At 39.9% G+C, this 24,782-nt stretch overlaps 1 protein-coding gene across 2 annotated transcripts in view; it reads right to left on the minus strand.

Annotated features, from left to right (window-relative positions):
* The window catches only part of ARHGEF28 (Rho guanine nucleotide exchange factor 28), a 276,600-nt gene that overhangs the window by 155,281 nt on the left and 96,537 nt on the right, over window positions 1-24,782 (minus strand). Inside the window, exons 3-4 of one of the 2 annotated variants that reach the window (XM_031674979.2) lie at window positions 14,983-15,130; window positions 12,132-12,425 (exon numbers count right to left, since the gene is read on the minus strand). In XM_031674979.2, coding sequence (XP_031530839.2) covers window positions 12,132-12,425; window positions 14,983-15,130 — 442 coding nt within the window. The remainder of the gene's footprint in view (window positions 1-12,131; window positions 12,426-14,982; window positions 15,131-24,782) is intronic. The other variant, XM_072958530.1, reaches the window with a different exon arrangement.

Consider the following 24,782-nt stretch of genomic DNA (forward strand, 5'->3'; position numbering starts at 1 on the left):
TTATTCATTTATTTATGGTGGGGGGTAGTAATCTGATTTATTTATTTATCAATGGAGGGGATTGAACCCAGGACCTCTTGTGTGCTAAAAGTACACATTCTACCACTGAGCTATACCTTCCCCACTGAGATTTGCTACTTTTAATAAATAACTGGTTAACAAAATCTCTATCTATGCCTCCTTTTTATATCACTATCTCCCCAATCATCTCTTTAAATCTATTAGCTAAAAAAACCCACCCCTGAATAAGGCCAAAAAAAAGTTTGTGACTTTTATAAGTTATTTTTAATCTACATCACTTGCTGCTAAGCCAGGATATGGCTTTAAACACTGAGCAAAATATTAAAACTAAAATGTGATGGGGATAATAATCTAGAAGCCAAAGATACTTTTAAACAAGAAGTACTTTTCAGAAGTACTTTTACTTTGTAGGGTTTCTAATGTTTCATAACTCCTGAGTGGAGCCACTGAAGTGTATTCAACACTATAAGTTTATGAACAAAATATAATTTTTAATTTATACAAATACAATCCATTAAAATAACTTCTACTCAGTTTCCAAAGCCACGTATATATTCACGGAGGTCTCAGTTTGTGCACCATTTGGTGGACAAACCCTGAATGAAACTACTACCATAGGTGTGGCCCCATGGACACAAAGTTGGGCATGATCCTTGTCTTTGGGAAGTGTATAGCCAGCTCACTTTGGAACAAAATAAACATCTGGCCCATGAAATCCTGTCTGGTAAACTACAGCTCTAGGCTTAGACACAAAGAGTGTGAACAGAAACAAGGAAACTATCTGAACTACAAGGAAATTGCTCCACAGGTTAGCCACCCTACATCATGATTGCAGCATGATTTGAAAATTTACAGACATTTGTAAAATAACAACACTGATGAGCAAAAAGTAAAGAGAATGAAAAAATATTAGCAAAAATGTACATGGAGGGTAGAAGAGACTACGTGGCATGAACATCACACACAACCGCTGGTATTTTCCGGGACTCTCAGTGAGAACAGGAGGAGAGGCTGTGCATTACCGCACCTTCCCTTTAGGGAGTCTGATCAGGGCTCTGGTGTGTGTTTAGACAAACTGGCCTTCCACACAGAAGATCAGGGGTTGGTGAGTCTAGAATGGGAACTGAAAATATAAACACACTCGTAGGAAAGATATGGAAACAGGACATCGCATGGAGCACACCACCAACATGGCAGGATCACAAAGCCCAAAGGCAGGAGAGGAGTGAAACGAGCTCATGGGTGGCTTCAGCACCTGGACTTCTGTTCTGCATCAGGCACATTCAAGACACTCAGGTTACAACAACCTCCAGTGGAAAATCTGGGAAAACACCAACCACACAATCATTCCGGAAAATTCACAATGTGATACACGATACTGGAATGTACTTTGTGGATTTTGCATCTCATACAGGTTGGTTGTAGTTTACCTTGTGGAACTAGTGCTCAATCAGTTGAATCACTAAAAAGTCCTTATCAGAACTCAAAGATGGCAATCCAATCTCCAGCCTTAACAATCTGGAGGCATTTCCAGACTGAATTATACAGTGTGGGCATCAACATAAGATATTGAGAATCCAGACACAACACTGTATAGTGCAAAGGGAGCAGATTAAAGAGCTGAAAGATCTGGAGGTGGACACTTACTGGGACGGAGCTTGGGGAAGATTACTCAATTCTCAAGCTTTCAGTTGCTTGATCTGCAAAGGAAAGGACTATCTGCTCAGCCTAGTACCCAGGACTGTCAGGGGGATGCTCATGAAAATAACACAGGGACAGGGTTCCCAAGAACTAATTGACGGGACTCACCAGTTGCACACATTTGTCTGATCCTTTTAATACAAAAATAGAATGAACAGTCACTAAATGGAAACGTGCATATGTGAAAGTAGTTCTCCTCTGGTTAAAATCATAATTTTAGGGAACTAGCCATCTGCTTAAGAGATGCTACAATTGCATCCATGTAAGACACCAGCTGTGCCATTAGGGCAAATGTGCTGCAGACCCAGGCCTCGGGCAGCAGGCGGTCATTCGGTGCTGCAAGCAGGAATTCTGTCATACCCTCTTGGCCAGCCTGTGCAATAGATTTTTCTCATTTGTTAATGTGTCTTCAAGGCTCTGAGTCACATCCACCAATCATTCATTCAGTAGATATTTGCTGACAGCCTCCTATGCACCAGGCAGTCTTCTGCTCTCCCCATACCCCACACGGGGGCCTGTGAAATTCCCAGGCAGCCTCCCAACTGACCTTCCCAGAACCCTGTTCTGTTTGGGAAACAAATGAAAACACACTGCAGTCTAATTTTATTAGTGACAAGCAGAAAAAGCATAGACTCATCATATCTTGGAAACAGCCTTCTGAAGCTCGCATTAGGAGCCCGAATTCAAGCACAACCAGGATACTGGCTGCACTGAAAGCCAGAGCCCCAAGCCCAGACCGAGAAATATCAGCCTTTGTGGGTCTGAGCTACAACTTTACTGGGAGACCTTATCCTCTCCTTCCGCACAGAGGCAACTTCTCTCTGGTGAGAGGAGGAGGAGGTACATGGGATAAACCAAACAGGTAATCAGTATATAGACACAGCCTACCTGGGATGACAGTGGGGGTGGAAGGTTGGGAAAGTTAACCAGAAGTCCAGGTGGCGGCCGCTGTGCATGAATGGAAATGTAGCACCACAAACACCTCTACTTCATTCCTGCTCAGTGCCCATGAGGACCAGGCCGTGGCAGTCCTTACCTCCATCTGACATTTATTAAGCAATTTATATGCATTTCCTCATTTAATCCTGAGAGGCACTTCACAAGGCAGGGGCAGAAACTCACCTGCCCCATTTCCTGGGACCAAAACTGAGGCTCAACACAATTGTGCAATTAACTGCCGAAGCTCACTCGGAGTAAACAGAGCATCAAGGACTTGAACGCAGGTTTCTCTTTCTCCAAAACTCAAGTTCCTACTATTACGCCTCCTATTAGGCAAAGAAATAATCAGGTAAAAGAAGACAAACCCAAGAAGAGAAAGGCGGAAAAGACAGAACTTGAATAAATCAACAAACAGAGAGGAAAAGCAAGCAGAAGGAAACTAAGCCTCACCAATCCTAAGGGCCTGGCTCGTGCCCCACTCCAGATGTCGGCCTCATCTGTCTCCACACACACGTGGTCACACACACACACACACCCTCTCATGATAAACCTGCAAAACAAAAGCTGCTGCAGCCACAGATGTGGGGAAGAGAAAGTGGGCATGTGAGAATCACTATGAACTAAAAGCTAAGGTAGGATTACAGAAGATCTGGAGGGCACCTGTACAGCCTCGTGCCCACATCAAGGCCTGTATCGGAAAGAGCCCAGGCAAGGCCCCGTAACGTTCACTGGGGCCAAGGGAAGGGGGGCTGCACCAGGACACAGGGTTGGCCATTTCCCTGAGATACCCCATCACTTCTGGCTCACAGCCCGCCCCTTCCCCGGGTCTCGCCCACCCATCTTCTTCAACCATCAGCCTTTTAGCCTCTAAGCACTGATAGATTTAAAATCAATGTTTCATTAATTTTTAAATAAAGTAATGCAAGGGCAGCTGCCAGCATTCAAACTCTATGAAAGCAGTCCATTAGAAAGCAAAATCTTAACTTTTTTTACTCAAATATTAAGGGAATCCTTGGTTATGGTCACTTTCAAATTCCCTTTTAGTCTCCTGTGTGCAGCCAAAGCTGCCCCACGCACCCCAGCACATCTGAAGGGTTTCCAGAGGAGAAAAGCAAGGGATGGACACTGCCACCCAGAGGTAAATTTCAAAGCTTCCATGGTCTTGAATCCTTTGGGAAACACATTAGGGAGTTTGAAAATAGAAGCTTTCACTTACATTCTTTTCCTTGAAAATTCTGAGAGGGAGAAAATAACCAGAAATAACCCAAATAGAACCCTATCCTCTATTTCTCAGGTGTGAGAGTAAATATATAACTCTCTATTCCAGTCTCAGGGCCATCGGTACCCTATAAGAAGCTTCTTTTTGAAGACTTCAAGCTGCTTTTTCTCCTTTAGAATATCGTACCTTAAACAGAATGTGCTTAAGCAGAGTTTACTGACTTCACTGAAAAATAAGTCCAAATGATGTGACAGGGGAAAAAAAGTCCTTTTATTAAGAGTTCAATTCTTTATTAAACTCTTTACTGCCAGAAAACCTATTCCTTAAAAAATGAAAGCTAAAAAAAGGGATGGAAGATGGAGAAATCAGTTTTAGGTTAAGGGTTTTAAAACTTCACAAATGGCGCACATTTGTGTACGTGTGTATGGCTAAGCACTGTGAAACCATTGTACCCCCATTTAGCATGGGATCTGTCTTTAAGAACACGCTCTCTAAACCATTAGCAGTCATCCAGCGGGTTACCTTAGCAACTGAAGGAATATAACACCAGCTTTAAATGTCAGAAGAGGGCTTGGTGATGTCTGCCTCAACAGATACCATCAGAAGTGCACACTGAGTGTGTACACAACTGCTTAAAAATGTCAAGGTTTCCAAGAAAAACATAAAACCAGAATTAGCTGATACTCATAATGCATTAATTTAAAAATCCCTTCAAATTTTTTTAAAAAAAGCCTTAAAACTTGTATTTTGTAACAGATCTGTCCCTTATGGGTTTCCTATCCACTGGTAGGACTTCAGCTGATGTTATTTCAAACTTTCTGTCCAGTACAAAGCTTTGGGGCAGAAAGACAAAGCTGACATTTCACATAGTCCGTGGGATGGCAAGAAAGCCTTCAAACTCAGTGTACCACCCCCTGGCTCATCAGACCTGGCGCACAGGTGGGGGCCAACCAACAGGGCCTTGCTCCTGAGCCTCGCTCTGTTTCCTCTGCATTTATTTCTACAGCTGGCAAACTGCATTCAAGGATAAAAAACACCGGCCAAGGAGCGTTTCAGGTGTTAAACAAACCTTGCTTCATACTGGTTACAGATCTCTTTCCTCTATTCAAGGAAAGATAAGCAGATACTCTCCTCCATCAAACACTGCTGGCCCACACAGTCCCTTCTCTCATTGCCTAGAAAGGTGATGTTTCTGGGCCTATGCCTTGAAGCAAGAAGTAGAGGTCACAGAAAAACTGGCAATGCCACTGAATCTTTGATAATAAGCTGTTAATTCTCACTTAATGGCTTTTTCTGCAGATAAGAAATATTATGATTGCTCTTTAAACTCCTTAAGGGAACACTAAACAATTAAGACACCTCTTAAGAGTCACTGGATAACCCCCAGTCTTATAAACTTTCTTCCTAAGTCCTTTTGGTCACCTGCATTTCTCTTCCTTTTTCCCCACTAGTTGTAAAATACAGAAAATCAGTCTCCTTCAATGGGAATTTATAAAGACCCCTTTAATAAAGCAGAGCATCATGCTAACCACCCTTTTTCTTAGCAGCAGCAGTACCTATCTATTAAATTTGTGGTCCTTGAGGTTTCTGCTTCTCCTTTAGGTCACTATTCATTACATTGTGACTTGCTTTTACACAGATGCCACTTGGACTTGCCCTTACAATATGTATTCTGCAACTAACGCACCATTTCGCTAATTTCTGGATTCAAAGTTAATGTTATGGTTGCTATGACTCCATTGCTGTACTTGCAAGGAAAGGAGCATACTCTCGATCTGATCTTTGGAATTAATAATTAAAATCATAAATTCTCTAAGCCAGTCAGTGGGTCCTACCCATTCCACCCATTGGTCCTCTTTGGGGACAGCTCTCCAACCAACCATACATCTACAGAATGAGAAGCTGGCCCCCTAAACACACTGGCCGTGTTTACACCTAAGACAGCCCTGCAGAAAAGTTTCAAAACCTCAGTTGGCTGACCCTACAAACTTCTTTCACTTATAGAATCAACTCTAAAGGCAGGAATAAAGTCTAACCCCTTAAACTTGGTAAAGCAATCAAACAGATAACATTTTCTTCACTTTATTAAAAATATTAATATATTTGCTCTACAGATTCAATTTGTGATGTCACCTTTCTTAAATGTTCTCACCACAAGAAAACAAATGGTAGTTACGTGATGGGAAGAAGGTGTTAATGCTATGGTGGTAATCATATGCAGTATATAAATGTATCAAATCAACACATTGCACACCTTAAACATACACAATGATTTATGTCAATTATACCTCAATAAAGCTAGAAAAACCCAGGTTGTCCTGCCTTTAAAACTGGTATAATGAAGAGGGTCTATCTCTTCCACAACAAAGAACTTCCACCTATAAGGAGACTTTAAACATATGAAGTGCTTCTACCTAGAGAACTGCAAAAAAGGCCACATTCATTTTTCACTACAGAAATTTACTTCAGCTGAAAATGTGCTGAATCTGCACATTCTTGCTACATATTGGTTTGTAAGTGTAAATATAAGCTGTGAGAGAGAGTTCATACGACTTTTTTTTTTTAAGTAAATGTGCTTTTTTCCCTTAAATCAGAAAGCATAACCAGGACAAGCTCTACCTAATTCCATAGGATGGGTAGGAGTTACTATGTTCCCCTGGGCAGCACCATCGCTCCTCTGAGATGGCATCTGTAGTCCCTGTGGACCCTTTACCCACATGGCAGCCTCCGCACTGGTGATGGGAAGTCTGGTGCTTGCCAGCCATGTCAGGCTTCTGGACACACATGTGAAAGGAAGTAATCTGACTGAGCAGGAAGGGAAGACTTTAATTCAAGTTATCTGAGCACCAACAGAATAAAACATAATATCTAATGCTAGTTAACCCAATTGTCAAAATTATGCCAATCTCTGAGAAAAGATTTCTGTCCAGAAAACAAACAAGCAAAAAATCCAAAGCAAAAGATAAATTAATCGTGTGATTTTATTGGACATAATATTACTACTCAAAGTTTTACTGTAAATGTGAGGTCCTGAGGCCTTGCAAAAGCTTTTATCATAAAAGCTATTTCACAGAAAGAATGGGTTTAATTTTATGAAATAGAAATCCAATTTTATTTATAGCACAAAATTAAATAAACAGGATATTTCCTTCACTAGGACAATAACTGAGTTGCACTGTGAGTAATGATGTGAGTAACATGCAGGGCCAAAGAAAGGCTCTGCTTTTCTTTACAACACACAGTACTCTGCTCAGACTCTGGCCCCTTCTACAGGCTCTCAGGCCCTGTTGATAACTCTCAGTAATTGAAAAGAAAGAAAAATTAGGGATATATTATAAAATGCACAGAAATACAATAATGCTTCACAAGAAGGCTTCCATCAGAATCTTTCACAACAAAATCATTACAGAAATCAATTTATACTCATTTCATAGCATCCTTTGTACCCACAAAGAAGTATAAACAAAGAATTTTAAGTAAATGTGAATAGTATGGTTTTAAATAGTTTTGGGATAGGTCTTAGGAGAAATAATTATTAGGGGGAAAAAAACTGTTTTCCACTTACAATGCTATTACCATTAACACATGATAAACTCCAGTGGGCCACATGCCACAGTTCATTTGTTACCTTGCTATTATAATTTATCTGCCTCAAAGACAAGCAACACTAAATAAAACATATATGCTAGAAGAAGATGCACTGAGCACATAAGAGATTCTAAAGTGCTTAGATTAAAACTACAAAATTGAAGGGAAAAAACCAAGATTGTGACATAGGAGACTCCTGAATGTCCCTCCTCCCATGGAAGTACCAAATGTCCAGCTACACACAGAGCAATTCCCACTGAGAGCACTCCAGTAACTAGCTGAGTGACTCCTACATATAAGGTGAATGAGAAAATACCCGCCTTGAAATAGGTAGGAAAGGCTGAGACACACTCTGACCATAAACCCCACCCCCAGCACAGCATCATACAATCAAGAGGGGTGAAGGAGTGAAGGAGTTTCATTGTACATAGAGTATCCCAACTTTTAAGAGTCTCACCTGAGAGATGGGCTCCCAAAACACCCAGCTCTGAAAGTCAACAGGACTTGCAACCATGAGCCCCATAGGACTTTGGCAAATAAAGAAGCAGTTCTTGATGGGCACACAAGCATGCACCATGGCTATCTCCCCAGGGCTCAGCGTAGAGGGAGCAGGCAGAAAGCCCTCTCCCAGTCTTTCCCTGGAAGAGATTTGATTGTTTACTTCATCAGCTGCTGCCTTGCGGGGCTGGCTTCTAACTAGCATGCAGCTAGGGGCTGGCTGTGACTCTCTAAGGAAGTCAGTTGGCAATTTTCCCACTTCCTTGGTCCAGCTCACTCCAACAATAAAGGCCAGGTCACGAGCCTCTCTCTAGAAGGAGCAGCTTTTATGGCTGCCACTGGTCCCCAGATCACCTGGCTTTGATAGCCAAAGGGGCGTGCATGCACAAGTCTCACAGGACCACTGTGGATGAAGAAGCAGCTGTTGACGTGTTTGCACAAAGCACTCGCTGCAACCATCCCCTCCAAGATTCTGCACAGAGGGAGCAAGCAAAAAACACCATCTCCCAGTCTTTCCCTAGAAGAGATCGGATTGCATACTTTTCCATCTTATGTCTTTTAATCAGTCTGCATCTGGGTGCTGGCTGAGATCCTCCCCTTTAGGACATGGATGGGTCTTGGCACACACTCAACTACTGGGAGCCACTAAGAGCAAAGACAGCAACTTGAACTATCACAAAGGTTTAAGAGGCAACTAGGAGCTCAGGCTGGGCTGATTGATAAGGTTCGTCTATACGAGACTGGGAGAGATGTCTGTTTTATCTGATGCACAGAAAACAACACAGGAAGTCAGGGAAATGAAGAAACAGAAGAATAACTTCCAAACCAAAGAACAAGATACATCTCCAGAAACTGATCTTAATGGAGATAAGTGACTTATCTGATAGGGGCTTCAAAGTAGCATAAAGATGCTCACTGAGGTCAGGACAGCAATGCATGAACAAAGTGAGAATTTCAAAAAAGAGACAGAAAATGTTTTAAAAGTACCAAATAGAAATCAATATTCAATAGAAGGGTTCAATGACAAACTAGGTCAAGTAGCAGAAAAAAATCAGTGAACTAGAAGACAGGAAGTGGAATTTATCAGCAACAATAACTAAGCATACACTCCCAGCAGGAAACTGCATGTATATGCTATTGTCGGTGCAAAGGTTGAAGATTAGGAAATATTAACTTACTTCTAAATTTTGGGATGAAAAATAAACATAGCATATGGATAACATAAATCCCAGTGTGGAGGCTCTTCGTTCACATGCAGTTATGAAGTTTTATAACTTCCAACAATTTGTTGTTTTGCAGAGGCACAGACTGAACCACTGCAGACTTCAAGCTGCTATGCTGAGGAAAAGGGCCCTGTCACTGACTTGCACCTGCCGCTCCACGAGCCTTTGAGGCTCTTTACTTATGGCCTTGAGTATGGTGACTAGTAAGAAATTATGAAAGCTTTATGTCTTCATCAAAATGAGTCTGCCTTCAACATTCTTTGACATAAATTGCAGCAATATCTTTTTTTAATCTGTCCCCTAAGGTAATGGGAATAAAAACAAAAATAAACAAATGGGACCTAATTAAACTTAACAGCTTTTGCACCACAAAAGAAACCATAAACAAGGTGAAAAGACAATCTATGGAATGGGAGAAAATATTTGCAAACAATGTGACATATGACAAGGGCTTAACTTTCAGTATTATAAAAACAGATCATACAGCTCAATATCACAAAAACAAACAACCCAATCACAAAATGGGCAGAAGATGTAAACAGAAATTTCTCCAAAGAAGACATACAAATGGCCAACAGGTACATAAAGAGCTGCTCAACATCTCTATTTATTAGAGAAATGTAAATCAAAACTACAAGGAGGTGTCACCTCACACCAATCGGAATGGTCATCATCAAAAAGTCTACAAATAATAAATGCTGGAGAGGGTGTGGAGAAAAAGAAACCCTCCTACACTGTTGTTGGGAATGTAAATTGGTGCAGCCACTATGGAGATCAGTCTGGGGATCCCTTAAAAAACTAAAAATAGGGTTACCATATGATCCAGCAATTCCACTGCTGGGTGTATATCTGGAGAAAACTCTAACTTGAAAAGATACATGCACCCCAATGTTCACAGCAGCATTATTTACAATAGCCAACACATGGAAGCAACCTAAATGTCCATCGACAGATGACTGGAATAAAAAAGATCTCATATATATATATATATACACACACACACACATATATACAATGGAATATTACTCAGCCATGAAAAGAAATAACACCATCTGCAGCACAATGGATGGACCTAGAGATCATCATATCAAGTGAAGTAAGTCAGACAGAGAAAGACAAATATCATATGATATTGCTTATATGCAGAATCTAAAAAAAAGATACAAATGAATTTATTTATGAAACAGAAACAGACTCAAAGACACAGAAAACAAACTTATGGTTACTAAAGGGGGAAGGGGGGAGGGATAAATTAGTAGTATGTGATTAACATATACACACTACCATACATAAAATAGATAAAAAACAAAGGTTTATTATATAGCACAGGGAACTATATTCAACATCTTGTAATAAGCTATAATGGAAAAGAATCTGAAAAAGAATATATTTATATACATATGTATAACTGAGTCACTTTGCTGTGCACCTGGAACTAACATAACACTGTAAATCAACTGTACTTCAATTTAAAAAATAAGTGTGCCTTCTAAAATATAAAATACTCTCCAACATTATTGACAGAATTTGTTTTAAAAGCCAGGAGGCTTAAGTGAATCAAGTTCCTTATCCAGAATACATATATATATATATATATATATATACACGCACGCACACACACATATATATGTGCATTTATATGTACATACATATGAATGAACATATGTACTACATGTGTGAATACACAAATGAATATATGTATGTATATACATATGAACAAAGTTTCTTAGCCAGAAAACATTCTCCCTCCTATATATGGGAGAATTACAACAGTGATATCTAGGATATGCAACTCCTTAAAGATCTCAGGATACACGCCTCATTCATTCAAATACTTCTTGAGCACACACTATGTGGCAAGCCCTTGGCTAGGTTCTTGGGGGTGATGGTGAGCAGAACAGACACCACCCATTCCCTCAGGAAGCCCACCCTTCACTCACGCCAATCAGCTACCCCACAGCTAAGCACAGCACATGGGAGTCGGGCATAGCTCAGTGCTGAACTAGGCTTGTGACTTCCAAGGTCTTAAGAAATAAGAAGCATCCTTAAGTGCCCAGGAGAGTTTTAGTATAACCCTGATTAAAGGAAAGAAATGGAGATCCCCTCTCATGACGAGTGCATTTAATCTTATCCATGATCGAATTTAAACCAATCTGTAACCAGAATTTATCAGGAAGCAGAAACTCCTAAAAATAGCACCATCTAACCACAAAACTGAAGTCAAGACAAACAAACAAACAAACAAACCCAGAAATAGTATATGCTTGTGTTCAATAAAATGCACAGCACCGTTTCTATCTTCAGTGAAATTGTTATTTGTAATCACCATAAGTAGCATCTATTGAGCAGCGTAGTTTTGTGCACAGTATGAGTTTACATACATCTATATCTCTGCTCATACACAGATACCAAATGGTTTTAGGAGTCTAATTAACGATACTAAGAGTCTATTTAGTAAACAAGGGGCATCCAGATGTAATTTCGAAAGTTAGTGTAATGCAGTAATATGAATGCTCTCGGTAACTGACATTTTCAAAGATGTCAGTGTATTCATTACATTTCCCACATAGCCTCATTTCTTCTCAGTGGTCCACGGAGTTGACTGCATGCTCTTCCTTGCTTGATGACTCTACCTGTTTGGAAACAGGGGACCAATATCCCCTTCTTACAACAAGAAAGCACGCCACGGGAAGTGGAGCCACAGCCCAAAGCAGTTGGCCACAAAGGAAAAATCCTTCCCTCCTTGAGGCAAAGCTCTTCACCTCCTGGAACAGAGCAGCGTCGACCAGCACAGAGATGAGCGGCTCAGGACCTCAGGGAACCCAGCCTGAGCAGTGCAAGGCTTGGGCAAAAAGTAGGCAGGAAAACCCACCCAGGGAAACAGGCAACAAATTGTAAAGCACACAGAGAGCAGACACCTGAATTTTCTGGTAAGGACCCACCTTCAACTGAAGAATTTCCCAAGACAGTCCACCCAGGAGGCAACTCCAGATGGGTCAGAGCCAGCACCAGCTCCTCGTCCAGAGCAGGCAATGCTCCCACCGTCAGGGCAAACGGGGTCAGCAAGGTCTGGTGGCTACTGGCTGTGAGGCGATGGGCTTGGGTGACCAGCAAACGAGCCAGCCTGCAGGCCATGTTGTCCACGTAGGTCACGCAGTCGGAGCCCATGGTCACTGGGGAGTAACCTTCTGAGCAGAGGCACACAGACACCGTCACCGTCTCCTGAAGCCCGTGGCCTGGATGACAAGACAGTGAGCTGTTCACCCAGAGTCTGCAGAAGATGCTCTCCCAGTGTCCAGAGTGTTAGCCCAAGCAAACCACATGCTCCCGGCGAGTAAGACAGAAAGAAAATGCGGCCAATTATCTTGAAATGCTGCCAAGCCTGTGGGTCCAAATGAAAGCAGACCCCAGCTTCTTCCAGTGACTCCTGAGTTTCACACTACCTGTTATGAGCCCTGAGCATCTTGGTGCCTACTCTCCTGTCATTACCACTGTTTTTTTCTTTTTTTTTTTTTTACATTTTTATTGATTCATAATCATTTTACAGTGTTGTGTCAAATTCCAGTGTTCAGTACAATTTTTCAGTAATGTTATTTTTCAATAACATTACCACTGTTATTTGGCTTAACTTCACCTTGTACTTCAACCCCAACCCTCACATTCACGTTTGTTGTCTTAAAGGCTACTGCCCTTTCCTGCTCTGCATTCCCTTCTGAGTCATACATTTTTATGTATTTATTTAGGTGCTAGTTTTATAAGATGGCACCAAAGTTACACAAGTTTACCCTAATTCCACAGAATTCTTCCGAATGTGACTGGAGTGGGTAAACACTACTCAACAGAAACATCACATATGTTGTTCATTGCCCGCCTCCCCACTTGTGAGAATGGCTTCTCTGTCTTATAGGTGTTCTTGGTACTTCTGCTCGTGGGTGGCCACCTAATCCTGCTACCTGTCCCTCCTCCTTACACTCTTCTTTCATTTTGCCAAGGTTGGTGGACTTCTAACCAGGTACATTTTTCTGTTGTCCTTGGCAGAATTTCCAGGAATTACTACCACCAAACCTCTGTGATTATGATAATCCGAGCTGGACAGAAGAAGGGTTAACATTCACCCACCACTGGCCCCCAGACAAACAGCTAATAGGTACAAATCACCCTTACTCTGCCTTATTCTCCAAAGGCTATGCTGCAAGGCTTCAAGGAACAAGAGCATCCCACGTTTGCTAAGCAAGAGCTACTGCCATTTTCACATCGTCGCCTCTTTAAAGCGGTCTAACGGTACAGACGCAGAATGCAGCCCCCACCTGCAGACTAGACACGTCCAGTATCTCCTCAGAAATCTGTTGTACGTACTCTGGAAAGGTTGCCGTGGCAAAGTTGTAACCAGGGGAAATTTATGATCCAGAATTAGGGACTGTCCCTTGTCTACAGGGAAGTTGTTAAAATCAAAGAACCCTCTCTTCTAAGCAAACTACAATATAATCAAAAAGATTTTCTTTGACACATGAGGAGTGGGAAGGAAGTATTCCCCTACATGCAAGTAAAGAAAAAGACAAAACAGATGTTTTGATGTTAGGAGTGGCACTTTAGTTAGTATTTTTATTCTTTCTCTATAAGAGGCTTGATAAAAGAGAGAAAACCAAGAAGCAGCCAAGGTAAATGCAACAAAAACTATCAACATAAACGCCAAAGCACAAGGCCAGGGCCAAGGAGACTGGCAGCCGGTATAACTCCATGCCATTAACGTGGTTTGACTTTGTTTTTCTTACAAGAATGGGAGTTACTGGGTCTGAGAGAGAACTGCTTAAAATCGTCCAAAGTCCCAGAAATTGCACAGTAGACTGACTCAGTGTCCAAACCCAGGTAGGTCTGAAAGGTCTTTGTTATCGTTACAGTTCTTACTACGTCTGTGTTTGCAGGTTTACTGTCTTCCTTCTCCCCTGCATTCAACAGATATACTACAGATGCACTTCGAAACATTTTTCTTTTAAAAATGAGGCCAGTCTTACCTATTTAAAAAATTCCCTGTATATTTTAAGAGGTCTTGAAAGACCCACAAGTTAAAGAAAACTGACCAATCAACAAACAAGAAGAACAAAAACCCTCCTTTCCTGCAGGTTATGACATCTTGATTATACCTTTAGGCTAGAGTTCGATGTCTCAGATGTACAGCCCACATGCCAACGAAAATACAAAACAACCGCATCCGAGAAGGGCTCATGATAACATATTAATTTGTCACTTGTCCCTGTGGTACTTGAAGATATCAGGGAGAATTACAGGTTTTGGAATGTGAACATTTTATGGTGGGAAGAGAAAGTTCTGAAGCCTGAGATCCAGCAAGAAAGCATCTGGATGAACAGGGTGCCGAGGAAGGAACTCCAGCCACCAAAGGGAGCAAAGCAGAGAGAGGTTGCTAGACTGACCCATGGAGAATGAGGAAGAGAGAGTGAACTGTCAGATATCTCAGATCTGCCTCAACCATCCCAGGCAACAGCCCTGGGACCACAGAGGGTGATACTGAGACAGAGCATCTCCTCCACCGGACTGCATCCAAGGCACACCCAACCTGGAGCGTTAGGTCTATGTTGTGGCTGCTCAGGGGGCTGCAGACACGCCTGGAAGAGCCTCAGACGTGGGATAATCCAGTGCGAGTGCCCTTCCTTACACACATACACACACGCACGCTCTCGCACACACATACACACTCACTCATACCCCTCCCACCTTGGAGCGCTGTGAAGATGCCAAAAGACATTTCCCAATTGCTCAATCAAGGGGACACCTCACCTGGAACACTGGATTGCAGAACATTATCCTCTGTGCGCTCTGCAATCACGACGTGTCTCTGACGAGATCCGTTATAAATAAAGTAAAACTCGGCATCTTTAGGAAGATAAACGTTTTTGCCAAACTTCGCATAGACCGTCATCTGCCCCTGGAAAAAAATGAGTAAGTCAGGGCATCGTCATACTTACTTGTCCTGGCCCTAAGAAACCACAATAAAAAGGGCCCTGGTCCAAAACTGGGCCCTTTGTTATGCTCACGTCACGTGGGCGAGCTCAAATTCCAGGAACCCTCCTCCCAGCAACAATGTTTTGAACAACAGGGAGATGATTTCTGATATATTTAAGTATGGGTACCAGAGCTGGTTTGTTCTGTTTTTAAACTTGAAGAAGCTCAGTGCATATGGAAGAATTTCATTTACTAGATGTGTAAATACAATACTTTGTTGGCTTTTACCTTGTTTGAATTCCTACCTGATGGACATCATTGCCTATATTTATTTTTTCCTGTACCTGAGACACCACTATAGTATAAAACTTCAAAATAATTATTCTTAGCTATGGCCTGACTCTGTACTGGATCACAGGGAGTTGTAAGAATTTGAAATATTCACAAACATTGCCAAACAAATAGCACCATGCGATCCAACACTTGCGGTGCCTTTCCCGCTGCTGTTTGTCTTCTCTGAGAGGTTTCCAAGTCCTCTGTCTCATTCAGCCTGACCTCACACTTTCTCTTGAAAGCTTCTGGTTGGCACAAAGCCCAGCTAAGTATCCTGGTCCCAAGGAGAGGAGCTGCCACCCTGGGTCACTGGGGCACACTCTGAGGAAGGAAGGAAGGAAGGAAGGAAGGAAGGAAGGAAGGAAGGAAGGAAGGAAGGAAGCAGGCAGGCAGGTCGAGGGAGTGGGCAGCAGGCCAGTGCTCCCCGGGATGTTACCATCCAGAGGCGGTGTGTTGGGGCTCCTTCGATAATGCTGCCACCAAGGTGGCCACGGTGGATGAACTGGCCAGGTGGTCTTGGGACCCAGAGGACTCCAAAGATTTGGGACACTCCCTCCCCTCAAACACAAAAAGGCAATAAAACAGGGGCCTCCGGGGAGCAGGTGGATTCCACCCAGCCTGTGGGAGTGGCAGGGAAATGGAAACCGGGAGGTAGAAAGGGTCGCCCACTTTGGAGGGCCTCCAGAGCTCAGTCCACTGTGGAAAAGCAGCTGGGCTTTTATGTGCTTGCCCTACAAAAACACACCCACTCTTCCAGAGCTCCTCACCCTGTGACAGGGGGAAAAAGTGAACACAGAGGAGTCTCCACAGTCTCCTTGACACCTGCTGGCCTTTGCTGGGTGTTAGTGTAAAATATCAAGAGTTAGGCCAGTTAGGACCAGAAACAAGATCAGTACGGACCTCCTCTTTCCCGTAATCACATGGTTATTTCATCTAAAATTCTAGAAACAAAAAGGCTATGTTTTCCTAGTTTTCTAGATGGTTTGCAATCATCACACACATGAAACATCATCTTGAACCATGAACAGGTATAAATACAAAGTGTGGAGCTCTGAAAAAAAAAAACCACTAGCTCACAATTTTGAATTAGACTTTCTCTGTGTGTGAGCAGGTGTGTGAGCACACATGCACACACACACACCACACACACACAATCAATAGAAAGTAACATGCCAGGGAAAATCTACTACACAATAGTTTCAAAAAAAAAAGTTCAGAAAGAGGATCTGAAAAGCAAAAAAACAACAAATGTCTGAAATGACAGAGAAGAAACTTAGACGAAATTCCATTTCCTAAAAAAGGAAGACAATCTTGCTTTAGTCACATTCCTGGTTTCTAAAGAGACTGTTGATTATCCATAGACAGAACCTGGACTGACCTGTTGGTGATATTTTTTTTAATGTTAGAAAATAAATTATATAAGCAGACCAAATTTTTTCACAGATCACAAGGATATCTAATCCGTATCTATTCAAAACAATGATCATATTACTATTTTATTTGGTAGGTAAACGAGGACGATGACTTATGAAAGTTTAATTGCAACCCTTTCCAATGCAACACAACTCCAAACAGCACAGTTTCACAATTCAGTTATGCCTCCCTTTCAAGATCACATCGTGCTGTACATTGGTCAAAAGATAAACATTCATGTCAGAAATGGCATGTCCATTAAAGAGAGGTGCCCAGCAGTCCTAGCACTAAGAGTAATATTCAGCACTAAGAGGAGTCGCTCACTTGCTAATCACGGAGGTCAGGAAGATGCGGCGAAGAGTGTCACGGGAGGAGGGAAGGGTGTTACAGACACCAACAGAGAGACCCAGTGAGATGGAAAGGGACTAGGAGGCGTGGAGGGGGACGTGGCAGGAGAGGAAGACTGGGAAAGAAAATACGCATGGAAAAGAACATGAACATTTTCATCAAGAAAAGTTAGACAAAGCTCAAAGGAGATTTAGATAAAGCTACAAAGAAGGCCAGCGGGAGGAACGGGCTTCTGAAAATGTGCTGAGGGACACGTACAGCATAAATAGCAAGACAGCCACCGGTAATAATTTTTGACTAAGATTGAGGACTTTCTAATCACTGTGGCCACTCAAAATCTACTTTTCTTAAAAGGCCACTAGTTTTATTGATGGCAAAGATAAATTCCAATTTACAGAATTCCAGTGTGCCTCCGTCCTTTCCCCATCTGGAGTCAACTGCATACTTTGTTTTAGGCCACTGAAAACTATAAACTTTTGTAAAGTGAATGTTGGCATCAATATTGAAATCACTCTTCTTCTACGCAAAAAAAAAAAAAAAAACCCAAGAGATGTGCTACCATCTTTCTATCAATTCACCGTATCCCAAGTTAAAAAACCACTCGGCTATTTTACTGAAACTTCTGGAAACAATAAGAGGTACAATATTATCTTCCCAAATTATCTTCCCAAATTAATCTATAGATTTAATATACTCTAATCAAAACCCAAACCAAATTTGTCGAATGAAACTCAACAAGCTTATTCTACAGTTCATCTGGAAGAGTCAACTCACAAGACTAGAAACAAAAGTTTTGAGAAAGAGAATAATGTTCTGAGCTGTGGGGGGAGGGATCACAACTTGCCCCTGTCAGGGAAATTAAGTAATAATAAAGGTGGCATTTCAAATCAGTGGGGAAAGAATCAACTACTCAATAAATCATTCTGAAACAGCAGCTGTCCATTAAGGGCAAAAAAAATCCTTCACACCAAATACTTAAATTCCCAATTAATTCAATATTGAACATAATCCGTAAGTGCATAAAATTAGAAAATTGTCTTGAACTTTTCATTATTGAACAAAAGACAACAATTAAAGATACCTAAATTTCATCTATTCTGACACCACCCTAATTTATCAACCTTTTTTTTCCATTTCCTTCTAGTTTTTGTTCAGTGCACAGCTAATTAGTACATAACCATACTCATGGCATAGCCACATGTACAGCTGTGCTCTCTCTTCCATCAAAAGCATTTTTCCATGCTGTTACAATTTTTGGCACCATTTTCAATTGCATTCCATCAAAGATTTGATGTTCCATAACTTAATCATTCCTCTACTGTTGTACATGTAGAGTATTTCTAGCTTAACATTGTAAAAAATACAATAAATATTTTCATGTATATTGTTTTTATACTTTAAATTACTTTTTTAGAATAAAATTCAAGAAATGAGGCCAAGAAGGGCACAATTGTCACAATTGTGAGACTGCTTTCCAAAAATGTATCAACTTGCGTCACTACCTGCGCTGGTTGATCAAGAGTATCATTTTTATCCCAACTTTGCCAAAACTTTCTTTTTTATTGTTTCCCAAGTTAACATTTAATAAATGTTTCTTCACTGACTAATTCATATTTTTCCATTGCCACTGAAATGTATTGCCTACTTTTATAAAAGCCTATTACTAAATGGTGTCCACATTGTTAGTTGGTCTGATTAAATTTTGATTTAAGGAACTCTGATCTTCCCTCTTCTATTCACATTTAAATTCACCTTTGCCTTCAGGAGGTCAAAATTTTCACTTTCCCAAATGAATCAATTGACAGCAATATCAAAATGATCCCCTTCCCCTTCTGACGAGTGAATGTGTACCACCTACTACTCATGACCAAATAAAAAGCACTCAAATACGCATGTAAGACCACTGAAGGCCAGGTAACATGGACAACAGAAATAACAAAGTTTACGTAAAGCAGAAAAACGTAACTAAACATAATCACACTGAGTATCTCTCAATATAAGCACAAACAAAAACATCATGCGTATTAAACCAACATATTTTTTTTTTACTATCAAGCATCCCCCTAGAGAAATTCTATTTGTAAAACTCATCAATAATTCTCAAAGACCAAGCCTTCTGCTGAAATGCTGTGACACCTATGGATTTCCTCTCAAAGAACCAAAAAGGTACTCAATGTTTTTGCCACCTTCATTCGACTCTCTTAACTCCTCTTCCAATGGCATTTAAGATGGAAATGGACATTGACATTGATAAGCACATTCTAAATATTTTTTCATTACTCTCTAATGGTCTCAAATTCAATGTCTCTGAATAGCTTGGTGGCTGCATTATCCTGGTCCTGGGTATTCTTGTAGTAAGTTCTTCCACCCTCTATAGATAGTGTATATAACCATATATATATATATATATATATATATACACACACACACATATATGTATGTATGTGTGTATATATATATATATATATATATACACAAAATATATAACTGTAAATATTTTGTTAATAACAATGTCATTTTCTGGACAACAGCCTTTTAACTATGTCGTTTCTAAAATACCTGGCATGATTGAGCAGTGAACAAATAGTATTGTTTCAAGTGATGACAATGAGAACAAAGTGTGCATCTTTTTATAGTGAGTCCGTATGGGGTTATGGGTGGCCTGAGAACTTCTTAAAGTTGTTAGCAAAATTGTTTATGTGCATGTGTGCCCAATTTTCTAAGGAAAGGTTTATAGTTTCATCATATTCTCAAAGGCATCTAAAGATTCAAAAAACGTTAGGAACACTACTTTTATTGTAACAAACAAAAATGAGAATTTAATAAGTGCTTTTTATTGATAATTGTCACCTTTTCATGTGACAGTAAGACTGTTCTGCCCTTTAAGATATTCTAGTATTCTACACAGCCTTTACATGGGATGATTTTTGACAGAAGCACAATGAAGGTAATTTTTTTTTATATTGAAGTATGGTATATCTACAATGTTGTATTACTTTCTGGTGTCCAACATAATTATTCAGTTATACATATATATTCTTTTCCACATTCTCTTTCATTATTAGGTTATTATAAGACATTGCACATGTTCCCTGTGCTGTATAGTAGGACCTTGTTGTTTATTGAAGGTAAATGTTAATTGACATGTTAAATATTATAATGAACATTTTCTAATACATGCCACTAAAACCATTATCATACTATAAATATAATGCTCTAAGTGAACTATCAAATTTAATTCTTTGTTTTAAGTATTTGAAACTTGCCCTCTTTACAGTAACAACAGAAAAACCCAGTAATTCTACCCAGAGATTTCTCTGCAAAGCACAGTGTTGCTGAATGTTTTAAGATCCTTGAAAAATAAATTTTAAAAAGATGTATTGTCCCACGTTATAGGTCAGTGAATAAAAGTACAGGTACTAACTAGTACCAGCACTGACAGGATCCCAGAGCCAGATTAACAGCATTGGGTTTCTTGATTTCTGCCCCCACCCCCACGTTATATTACCTTTACATTCCTCGAGCAAAATTTCAAAGAAAGTTCTGTAGGCACAAAGACTTTTATTTCCAGTTACTGCATTCAACTGAAGTACTTCTCTAAAACAAAGTTTGAAACTGTAAAAACTATTTCCTGTATGTTGTATGCACATATTATAGGTAGATAAATGCATATCTACTTACACACATGTATTATCTTTTATGTGAACAGTACTCCATAATTTATAAAGTGTTTCCTTGTGTACTGTCTTATCTTATTCCCACATCTAGGAAATATTATTATAACTTTTATTTTATAAATGAGAACTCTGATAATATCAGGTCCAGCGTGTGGCAGAGCCACAAATCAAATCTACATCTTCCTGTTTCAGGCCCAGGGCACTCTTCTTCTCAACCTGTTGCTGTACAAACAGCAAGTGCTCAAGTATTAATTGACTTATCTACATCTTTATACTTAACACTGATTTTATGTACTTAATACAAGGATTCTCATCCTGAAATCCATGGGTAGACATGGGTGGAGAGGGAAGGGGAAATCAGAGAAATGTTCCTTAATCCCCTGAATATACATGCACAATTTTAAGCATCCATCTGGGGAGACTGTCTTTTCATCAGAGATTCCTAGGAGGGTACAAGGAGAATATGATTCAAAAAAGTTAAGAACCACTGATTTAAGGCATGTTTAAAGCATCTTTTGTATAATGTAAAATGTCAAGATCATTCAAATTTATTATCCAAACCAAAACTAAGTCAACAAAATTCAGTTCAATATAAATTGGTTAGATCCAGAGGAAAATAGCAGAATGTCAATTTTTTTAAGGAAGGAAAACTAAAATGAACTAAAAGACTCATAAGGACATTTCTTCAGGGACAGCCTTTGAGGGGGGAGGGTGCGGCTCAAGTGGTAGAGCACATGCTTAGTATGCATGAGGTCCTGGGTTCACGCCAGTACCTCCATTAAAATAAATAACAACAACTTAATAAATTAACCTAATTACCTCCCCCTCCAAAAAAATAAAAGAGAAGATAAAATAAGTATTTTAAAAAAGAAAATTTAAAAAAGAAAAAAAGAAACAGCCTCTGGAGTAGGAATGACCTTCTTTTTAGACAGGATGAAACAGAGCAGTGTAGACCAACATTCCTGCTGATAACAACGAGAAAATAAAGACTGAAAAACTAAAACTAATAGTCTCAAAGGCACCTGAAACCAATGGAAATGAGAATAAAATATAATTAAAACTCCAGAAAGGGCAGAACCACTCAAGAGAATTATGGCTAGAATTATGTCTTCTAGCTAGAAGGCAATGGAATAATAACTTGAAACAATGAAAGAAAATAACCAGTGACCTACAATGCCCTACCTAACAAAAATATTCTTAAAAATGAAGCTGAAATTAAATGTTTAAGACAAATACTGAGGTAACTCACTGCCAGTAGGTCAGCACTAAAAGAAATACTAAACGAACTTATTCAAGCAAAAGCAAAATGATCTCAAACATAAATACGGACATGCAAGAGGCTATGAGGCACAGCAAAGTAAGTAAATACAATATCTAGTGTACAAAATAATAATTATAATATCATGGAGTTCACAGCAACGTAAAAGGGAAGTGGAATTAGAGTATCTAAGTTTTGGAAATGTGTTAAAAATAATTATCTTACTATATTTATAATTTCAAATACATGTTTTAAGTTGAGGGTAACCACTAGCAGAATAATAAAAGAATGTACAGCCAGCAAGTTACAGAGTGAAAAATGAAACAGAAAATAAATAACCAAAAACACAAGACAGGAGAACATAAAACATGTGTAAAATAGACTTATATAATAAATATAAATCCAACTACATCAGCAACTACATCAAATGTAAACAAACTAACAGATCTGAATACAATTTTGAGATAGACAAGTTTGGATTTTTAATTCAAGAACAGTTACAATACTTGTATGTTGCTTACAAGAGACATATTTTCAAAATAACGCAGAAAGTTTAAGTAGAAAGATACACTGTGCAACACTAACCAAAAGAGAGCTAGCATAGCCAAAACAATAGCAAAGTAGTTTATAAACCAAGACATGTGACTAGAGGAAGAGGAACTTTCATCATAAAATGTCAGTTAAATAAGACGATACAGTATTAAATCTGCATGCACCTAGTAACACAGCTTCAAAATACATAAAAGAAAAATTAACAAATCCAAAGAGGAGAATTAGACAAATCCATAATCAAAATGGGAAACTTTAGCATGTCTCTCTCAATAGCTGACAGACAGAACAAGGAGACAAAACTGACAAGGATATAAAACACATGAATTACACAATTACCAAGATTATTAATCAAAAGGAATGATTACCATAAGTTAAATATATAAAGTAATATTTATTAAAAAGGCATCCATTATTCAAACCTCTGCATTAAACTTGGTTAAACATACACACAAAAATAAAACTTCTTGATTTTCAACTTGATGGAATGATTCACCACTATAGAATTGAAATATTCTTTGTTTCCGTAACAACAGCTGAATTGAGTGAAAAACAATTCATGCCGGAGGTCAGTAAATGACTCCAGATTCCTCAAAAGGCCAGAAGTAGGCTTTAAAAAGTTGCTTAGCTTAATTCCTTTAAAAAAAAAATCACTAACTTACTCACAGATTCTATAAAAACACAGAACTCCTAGAAACTGAAAACAAATATCTGACACTTTAAACAGATCATTGTAGGAAATACACTGGGTTGGATATAAGAATACTTAAGGAATAATCTCTACACTTGCATTATTCCATTACTTCTTGAAGAATAAATATCCTATATTTATTCCAAAATCATCAACTGCAAAAATGAAGAATAAAGCAAAATGCAGTTTAATAGTTAGATACCAGTGGGGATTTTAGTCAATAATCAACTTAGCATGAGTTATCACTGAAACAGCCACCCAAAAATGCTAATTCTGCCCGATCCTGCATTGATGGAAACCTAGTAACTTCATTAAGTATGGTTATGGTCCAGCTCTTCTCTGTACCTGTCCCTGACATACCTGGGCCATGGAATACTTTAATATAAATATAGATAAAACTGACAGCGTGTTCCAAGGAAAATGACAAGGATGCTGCAGGGACACAGGAACCACGTTGTCATACGAGGAACAATTGAAGGAACTAGGACTGTTTTGCCAAAGAAGAACAGACCCACGGGTAGACAGTCACCGCTGCAAATATCTGAGGGTCCGCCATGCAGACAAGGGGTGAGACATGATCTGCAAGCCCCAAGGGGAAAGCAGGAAACAATGAGGGGAAGAACAGGGCAGAGTTCAACTCTACACTGAGAGCCTTCTAAGGACCAGAGATGTCCAAAGATGACACGGATGACTTCAGGAGGAACACGCACTACCAAGAGATGGTGGCTTTGTTTTCTGCTTTACTTATTTGTTTATTCTAAGAGAATGGTGCTAGCTATCTAGACTTGAAAGTCCGCTGAGGGGTGTTGACAATGGTAAGGGGAGAAACAGGCTACAAAGACAAAGCAACAAGGAATTTAACTGAAACGGGAAAGGGGCAAGAAAGATGGAAAATAGATAAATGAAAATGAGCAAAGAGAGGGAAATATTCATTCTGCAGGAACTGCAATCTGGAAATATCTTTGTAAAAACAAAGAGGGTGGGGAGGAGGACCTGAATTTTAATGCCTGCCAAGAACATCTCATGTGATCAAAATCAAGAACTAAGGGCAAAAGCAGCACTACAGAATGTATTTTTGTGACACATTATAAAGGGGGGAGAGTGTGTTTTCAAACTACTCACATCCAACTACTGGCCACACCCCCATCCTGGCGCAGCTGTCTTTCTTAGGGTACAACAGTGCGGGGAGAGGGGGAGGGCCCGCTCAGAGATTCCCTTCTCCTCACTTCAGAACCAACAATGGCTTTAGAATGCAGGAGCCCACTTTTCTGGCCTTGTCCTTTTTTGTCCCTTACTTAAGATTCTCTCTGAATCTTCAGGTCAACTCTTCAGGGATCTTGGCCAGTGGAAAATGGGCCCTACGTAC

The sequence above is a fragment of the Vicugna pacos genome, chromosome 3 (genome assembly GCF_048564905.1).
Source record: "Vicugna pacos chromosome 3, VicPac4, whole genome shotgun sequence".
NCBI classification, from domain to species: domain Eukaryota; kingdom Metazoa; phylum Chordata; class Mammalia; order Artiodactyla; family Camelidae; genus Vicugna; species Vicugna pacos.